Source organism: Chaetura pelagica, unplaced genomic scaffold (assembly GCF_000747805.2).
Source record: "Chaetura pelagica isolate M959 unplaced genomic scaffold, ChaPel_1.0 scaffold109, whole genome shotgun sequence".
NCBI classification, from domain to species: Eukaryota; Metazoa; Chordata; class Aves; order Apodiformes; family Apodidae; genus Chaetura; species Chaetura pelagica.
The window spans coordinates 5,104,622-5,112,451 of record NW_009970725.1 but is presented as its reverse complement, the minus strand read 5'-3'; the positions used below and the strand labels follow the sequence as shown (position 1 = coordinate 5,112,451).

At 38.8% G+C, this 7,830-nt stretch overlaps 1 protein-coding gene across 2 annotated transcripts; it reads left to right on the top strand.

The window, feature by feature from the left end:
* The first annotated feature begins 870 nt into the window (after positions 1 to 870).
* RNF138 (ring finger protein 138, E3 ubiquitin protein ligase) lies at positions 871 to 7,600 on the top strand. 2 transcript variants are annotated; one of them, XM_010006825.1, is made up of 6 exons: positions 871 to 1,030; positions 2,533 to 2,648; positions 4,114 to 4,182; positions 4,657 to 4,762; positions 5,961 to 6,068; positions 7,446 to 7,571. In XM_010006825.1, exons 1-6 carry the CDS (start codon positions 989 to 991, stop codon positions 7,512 to 7,514), a joined length of 510 nt encoding a protein of 169 aa, XP_010005127.1. In that variant the 5' UTR covers positions 871 to 988; the 3' UTR covers positions 7,515 to 7,571. The 2 variants fall into 2 exon arrangements, with proteins under 2 accessions (XP_010005127.1, XP_010005128.1); XM_010006826.1 differs by having other exon boundaries at positions 978 to 1,035; positions 2,538 to 2,648; positions 7,446 to 7,600.
* The last annotated feature ends 230 nt before the right edge of the window (positions 7,601 to 7,830 follow it).

Sequence of the window (7,830 nt, the reverse complement as noted above, 5' to 3'; positions counted from 1 at the left end):
GGCCTGCAGCCGGGCCCAGCCGCGCCGCGGGACCCCCCCCGGAGCTCCTCACCCGCGCCGGGAGCCGCCGTCCCGGCCGGCCGGCGTGTGCGGGGCTGCCCAGCCTCCCTCCCCCCCTCAGCACCTCTGTCTGTTGCAGGCGGGCTGCGGGGAAACCGCCTCCCGGAGCCGGCCCCGCCGTCCGGCCCGTGGTGGCCGAGTTGAATCGCCATGGAAACATCTCACACGTCTCACCTTGCTCGCTTTTTTTTTTTATTATTATTATTTTTTTTTTTTAGCTTTATAGTTCCCTGTCCGTTTCCAAACCAGCTCCGTAGCGTAGTCGTTCTCTCCTTTCACTTCATCCGTTGTGTATTTGTCAGAGGGACATTTATTTGCAAAGTACCGCTTTGTAGAAAATCAGGAGCACTCGGGCAGTCGGTGCACGAGGAGAGATGAGAGGGGAACCGCAGAAGTCCGTGAAGTAAGGTCTTGTGGGAGCTTGCTAAATGGAGCTCTGCGGTGTTTTTGCCTCTGCTTACGACAATAAACAGGAGTTACTTTGATCAGATTTTCTGGTATCACGTGCCTCCTGCACTATTTAATCTCTCATTAACGGTCAATCTTGTGCACAGCTCAGGAATTCTCACTTGACAGTAAATACTAAGGTCTCTGCTTAACGTGCAACACCAAGTTCCACTAGTTTCTGTGTACTTTGTAAACGCTGTTATTTCATTCTGCTTATATTTACTTCATGAATAATTTTATTCTGTGGAGTGTTACTTTGGTATATCTTCCTAATAATCACCCAGCTCTCCTCAAGGACAAAGTGTCTGACTTTCTTGGCTTTGCTAACCTGTGTTTGTGGTTAACTTTTTAATTTAGGTTTTGCAGGAAGTGCTTCTTGACAGCTATCAGAGAAAGTGGAACACATTGTCCTCTCTGCCGGGGGAGCGTGACTAAAAAAGAAAGAACGTATCCCAAAAGGGCTCTAGATGTTGAAAACAGTATGAAGAAAGCTTCTGGGGGCTGTAGATGCTGTGAGAAGCAGGTAGAGTAAAACTTTATAAAAAGTTTAATACATTTTTCTTATTTTTTTGGCCAGACACACTTTTACTGTGTGTCATTCTTGTCTTGGAGATACAAAGCCTATAGCAGGTTGAACTTACCCTTCTTTGTGTGGCTTGTGAATATGCTAGGGAGGCAGTGCTTGCTGGATACACCTAACAGAAGTGATCTTTTATTGCCTATAAGGATTTCTTAAGTGTAGTGCAAGCTTTGCCCCAAAACAGTGTGAAAACTGGATATAGCTATAAAATTGCCCAAAGGAAAATTAGACAACTGAAAGTTGCAGATAATGTGGAAAACTTCAGAAACTTTCACTGTGGAAATGAAAGTTGTTAGAGCTACTGCAAGATGTAATTTAAAACAAAAAAATACAGGTTGATTACACTTGGCATACATACAATTGTCTGGAAATTCTCCCTGTCCCATCATTCGTTGTCCGTTCCCTTCATAAAGGAGCCATTATTTTCAGAACATTAGGTGAAATGTTCACCCCCACTGAAATCAAGAGTAATCTCTCTTCTGATGTAATGGATACAGGATTTCAGTCACACATTTTGTTTACATCAAATTGCATCAAATCCAGGTAGTTGTCTTCATGTTTGTGTTTCATTTGGGACTTAGTTCTGCCAGTGTGAAGATTAGCACTTTCTGGAAGCGGAGCTGCTTGTTTTGTTCCACATGATTCATTAGGATGAAAATATAGGAGAAAGAAACAATAACAAGTTGATAAGCTGGAAGAAAGAACCAAACAGATCTGCAGAACAATGTTCATGGAATTTAAGCACAGGCACATGAGATGTCATCTTGTTCAGCCTGTAAAGCTGTAAGCACTTTCTGACAGTGCTGTTGGACCTGAAATTCTGATTTTGGGCATGTCCAGCACAGCTGTCTCCTGATCAATCTAAGGAACTCATTGTCTTACCTTCCATTTAAGTAGGACAGGTAGCTTTAAGTTGGTGTTCATTCACCTTTTTTTTTTTCTTTCTTTTCCCTCAAAGAGAAAAGTTACATAGTCTCAGGACACACCTAATGCAAAAATATTTTGCCCTGTGTAAAGTAGCAGCAGGCCAGAGAAGACTGAAGGAGCAGTGTTGCTAATCTCCTCCTTGTGGCCTCGCTCTGTTGTAGCTCATCAGTCATTGATCATGGATCTGGGAGGTGTAGTTCCTATGGCTCTGTTACAGTGAAATGGAGTTTACTTGCATCTTTCACTCCTGAGAGAGAGACCTCTCACAGTTGCCTGTTTGTTGGGAGCTTGGGGCATGGGAACATTCTACAGTCTCACAGAAGCTCTATGGAAAAAGGAAGTGAAGATCTCCTGATGGGGAAGAAAGTGTTTATGCTGAGAGGGGAAACAGGAGTTCTGATTTCAGCTGCATATGATGTCTAAATTCCTGCATGCTTTGCTTTCTGTTGGCAGAATATCTCTTCTTCTTTCCCAGGATTATTTAGTATCATTTCAATAACTTGGCATTTCATTTGCAGGTTAGATTTTCGTGGATGAGACAGCATTATAAAACATGTAAGAAATATCAGGATGAATATGGTGTTTCTTCTATTATTCCAAATATACAGATTTCACAAGATTCAACAGGCCACAGGTAATCAGGGTGTTATATATATATATATAGCAATGCATCTTCCTCCTCCCTCTTCCCCCAAGGAAAATAATTTTTTTTTCCAGGGTATGCCTTCTTTTTGAAGTAATGATTGTCTGTGGTTTTGTGCTTCAAAAAATGACAGTTTTTACAGGTCTTCACTATTTGCAAACAGAAGAAACCCTTTCTACTTGATGGTTCAGAATGCCTTCTAGGGACTCTTCTAAAAAGCATGTAGTATTTGTAGCTTGCTTTCCTTGCCTTGACAGCTTTTGAGCAGCTTACCTTGTAACAGTTTCCATAATATTTAGCTCCAGGGAAGTTTCCTTCTCTTTTTATTCCCCACCACCCTTTTCCTAAGTCTGTTTTGGTGGTTTCAAAACACTACTGTGCAAACATTTTCTTTCTGATTTATTTTGAACTGATCTCTTATGAAACATATAAGGAACTCCAGTATGTTACCCACCATAAAATACAAATGCCACTTACCATTTTTTTCAGGTAGTAAAAGCTAAACAACTCTTTTTCGAATGGTCTTGCTGATGTTTGTCATTTGGTTTAGGATTTTTGCTTATTTTTGTATACCTTTTTTACATACTGGTTTCATAGGACTTTATTATATATAGCCTGTCCTTTATTTACTTCGGTTTGGCATTTCTTTCCTATTTTTAGCAGTCTGAACTTCTCTGTATTTGGTTTTCAACCCATCAGTGTCTTGAAAGCGGAAGTTAAAGCTGTTGCCATAACTATTTGCAGCAAAGTTTCAGTGAAGTGTCTGGATATTGTTATATCGTTCTTTATTGTTTATGCCACCTGTGCTTACAATATTAAAGAAGTATACAAAAATGTACTGTGACCAGATTTGTGACTGTAAATATAATGGTTTTAGGATGATCAGAATATCTGATCACTTTTTTCTGGTTCAGCTAGAGGTGCACGTATGGTAAAATTTACTTCCTAAAGTGTTTTGTCACTCTTACTGTAGGTAACAGTTTATTTTGTGGGCAGCATAAGAAAATTTTTCTTGCCATAGTCAAAAGTTGTAAGTTATTTGTGTAAACACATGGCAATTAAATGCCTATTTACGTAGTCCTAAGTAAAAAAACTGAGGAAGTGCTACTTGTCTTACATTCACACAGTTCAGAATGCCTTTTAGCTGTAATCTCCAATACCATTCTTGTTGACTAAATGTCTGCTGTCTTACATGCCACTTTCCTGTAAAGTTGTCTAGTATTCCACCAAGGGCCACCATGGTAACTAAATACTGAGACATACCTTGATTCAAAGGAAAAGTTATGAGAGTTAAAATATGTGCCATTTTGTGTTTTGCCTTGAAATTAACAGGATTTAATGGAGATATATAGATATATGATTTTTTTTTTCCCTTTTAGTGTTAAATTTCTAAAATAAATGATAGTGGAGTAAAATAATCTCAATTTTCTTTTTTTTTTTTTCTCTTTACTTATAGTAGCAGGAGTGATGCAATATCTGATAATGGCGAGATGGCTAATAATCAAATACTTCAAGGAGAAACAAGGTAAGCTGCTTATTTTTTTGTAGTTACTATTAAAGTAGATCCAGGCAATCATAGTGCAAGCTTCTACTAACTTGAAAAAAAAAACTCCACAAACACCTACAACAAATTGTATTAAAAAACCCTGTAGATTCTTCTGCATTTGCATTTATACATTAGAATTTGGGGTTTTTTTCTGTACTTCCCTGAAGGATTTGAACTAAAAGCTGCTACCAGTGAGTAAGAGGGTGCAATTGCAATTGGAACAAAAAAATTTTCTGAAGTCCAAGTCTCAGAGGAATTAATTTAGTTATACAAATAATAAATGTGCTTTAAAATGGTAATTTGGAACTCTGTTAAGTCTACTGTTGTGTCATTGAGGGTGGGAGTTTTGTTATCAAATCAGGGTAAATAATGACAAGATAACAGATTAATTCAGCTTTCTATAACACTACTTCTAAAACTCTTTTCTGTTTAATACTGTATTTCTGTTTACAGTGGACATCCTACCTTCAAATGCCCCCTGTGTCAGGAAGCCAATTTTACCAGACAGCGTTTGCTGGATCACTGTAATAACAGACATCTCTATCAGATAGTTCCTGTAGTAAGTAGAGTTGCTTATGTATGCTTCTTATGCTACTTTCATTGTAATTATATGAACAATTATAAATGTGCAGTAGCTAGTCTATGTCTGTGAAGATCACTGTGGTCTGAGAAAGATAAACTCAATGCAGTGCATTTAACTTGAGGAGTGACTTTCATTTGAAAATGTTTCTTGTCCAGCTGCTTGTCAGTTCTAAGGCATTTCTGACTTTAACAGTCTTATTTATCTCGATGTGAGACAAAATCAGTTTTTCACTTACCCTGACACTTATTTAGCAATTCAGAACTGTTTCTTTGAGTCCCATTTGCAACTATTGGTTCATGTGAAACCTAGAGTTACTTGAAAAGTAATCTCAGGTAATTATAAGGAACAAAGGAGAAAAATCTGTTTGGTTTTCTATTATTTTAATCTATATAGTCTGTGTTATTTTTTCTTTGGACTTTCTTGGTCATCTTAATTGTATGAAAATCAGGGCTACAGAGATGGTTAGGAGACAAGCATCTCTCTTACGAGGAAGGACTGAGCAACCTGGGTCGACTGAGAGGGGATCTTACCAATGCCTGTAAATATCTAAAGGGTGGGTGTCAGGAGGATGGGGCCAGTCTCTTTTCAGTGGCACTCAGCAACAGGATGAGGGGCAGTGGCCACCAGTGGGAAGACAGGAAGTTCCATCTGATCCTGGGGAAAAGCTTCTTGACTGTGAGGATGATAGAGCACTGGAACAGGCTGCCCAGAGAGTTTGTGGAGTCTCCTCTGGAGATATTCACAACCCACTTGGATGTGATCTTGTGCAACCTGCTCTAGGTGAACCTGCTTTATCAGGGTGGGTTCCTTCCAACCCCTAACATTCTGTGATTCTATGAAAATACTCCCAAACAATAAGTAGGATGTAGTAATCACTTTCTTTTCTAAGTTTTAAATAACAGAAATTGACAAAGAAAGTGCCAAACAGACACGGTTGTCCTCCACTCCTAAGAGAAACACTAAGAAATTTGGCAAGTTGAAATGTAATTTTCAGATGTTGCACAAATGAGATAAAGAATGTTTAGAACTGTGAGTTTATATAAAAACCTCTGAGGTATTTTGGTAGTGGATGAGTAATAGACTAGTTAATCCTGTAGAACCTGTCCTTAATGCGTTCTCTATTACCAATAACTTTTTTTTTAAAATTCTCTCTCCCTTTCCCCTCCAAATTCAGATCTGTCCTATTTGTGTATCTCTTCCTTGGGCAGATGCTAACCAGGTTACTAGAAATCTTGTTAACCATCTAAATCTAAGACACCGGTTTGACTACGCAGAATTTGTGGTAAGCTTTTTCTTCTCTGGTGCGTAGGGGAATAAATAAATGGTAACTTATTTCTCTAAATTAAAATGCCAAATAAAAAAATCTGTAACAAACTTGTTAGTGCTCTGGACATGCTATGTTCCTGCTCAAAAGTAGACCTGTCTGTTCTTAAACTTCCTATTACCCACATGAACTGCTACTGGGAATAGGTGCTGTTGACAGTTAAGTTCTGCTAATTTAAGTCTAGCTTAGTGTTCTCAGTCTGAACTATTTGTTCCTCCAGAAGAGTTTATTACTGCTGCTTCTGGGGAAAATAAAATAGATGCTACTTGTTCTGTTGGCATTTCTGACCTTTTTGTGGTGGAAATAGCTAAATAATAATTCTCAGGACTCAAAGTGCAGCTTGACTAGGTGGTACTGCTGCTGTGACCTCTGACCTCTATGGGAGAGGGGTGCAATGTGAAAAAAGATGGCACTGAATCACTGTTCTGGTTTCCTTCTTTCAAGCTCACTTTGAGTAAATGGCCTTAGAGTACTTGCAAAGCTACATATGCAGGTGTAGTCAGTGGGTGGATCGTAATTCAAGCCAACTGATTGGGTTCCGCATGTGGGTTGCGAGAGTTTGTGTCGTAGATTCTACAAAGTTTGACAGGCTTTGGGGCACACTGAGCTCTGTGTGGAACGAGCAGAGTGTCTGAGGCATAGGCAGCCTTAGTGGTTAAAGACAGCGAAGATGATGCATGTTCTTTGTGGTGAGTCTTCTGGGACAAAGGCATGAAGGGCTAGGAGATTGAAACAAGGGATTAAGCTCTGACATGAGTACATCTTGCATGTTTGAGGATGTAAAGTGGTAACTGGAATTCTGATTTGGGGGAGCTGCCAGAATTTCACTAAAAAGGTGTATTACTGTGGCATATTAACAACTTAAAAGAAGTTCTTCAAAAGTAGCAGGGCTAGCTACCCATCTTTTGTGATACATGTTTACTTCCTCATTTCGAGCAGTGTATTCCCAACAACCTATGATTGCTGTTGTCTGAGGATCACATTCTGTTTTTATTAATGGAGGATGTTATGGCTGATTGGAAGCCCTGTTACAAGAATTGCATTGACACAGTCAGCTTTCCTGAACTGGCTATTCTGTAGTGTAATTGAAGAATATGAACCCTTCTGCTTAATGAGCCTTGTCCCAGTCATCTGGTTCTTTTCCTGTCTCATGTATCTCTTGGTTAAATAAAAGATATTAAGCAACATAAACAATCATCTAGTGCATATAAAGTTGAAGAGCCTTAATCTAGGTGCCAATTTCTATGTTAAAATGTGGAAAATTAATTATTAAACTAAGGTCTATGGTACATCTTGAGTATTTGTCCATTTTGATGATGTTTTCATTTTGTTTAGAATCTTCAGCTTGATGAAGAAGCCCAATATCAAAATGCAGTTCAAGAATCCTGTCATGTGAACTTTTGAAGTGTAGCCCTCCCCTCACCTTACTGATTATCTGGGAGAAAAATTACATTATATCTGTTGATGATCTGAAATCTATATTAATTAAAGTGGTATTCAGTAACCACTTTTCAGGCTTAACTTTTTTCCATGCTCATAAGGACTTTTCATAAATTACTTTGCTAAAGCTCAAACTTGACATCTTTACTGAGATCTGTCTCTGGAAGTAGGGACCATTTTGAAACTTCTCACTGTTGTCTTAATGTTCTCTAATTTTTACTACTCTGTTAATGACATGGTTTCTTCTATTAGTGTCAGATATTTTCATTCACCAAAACCA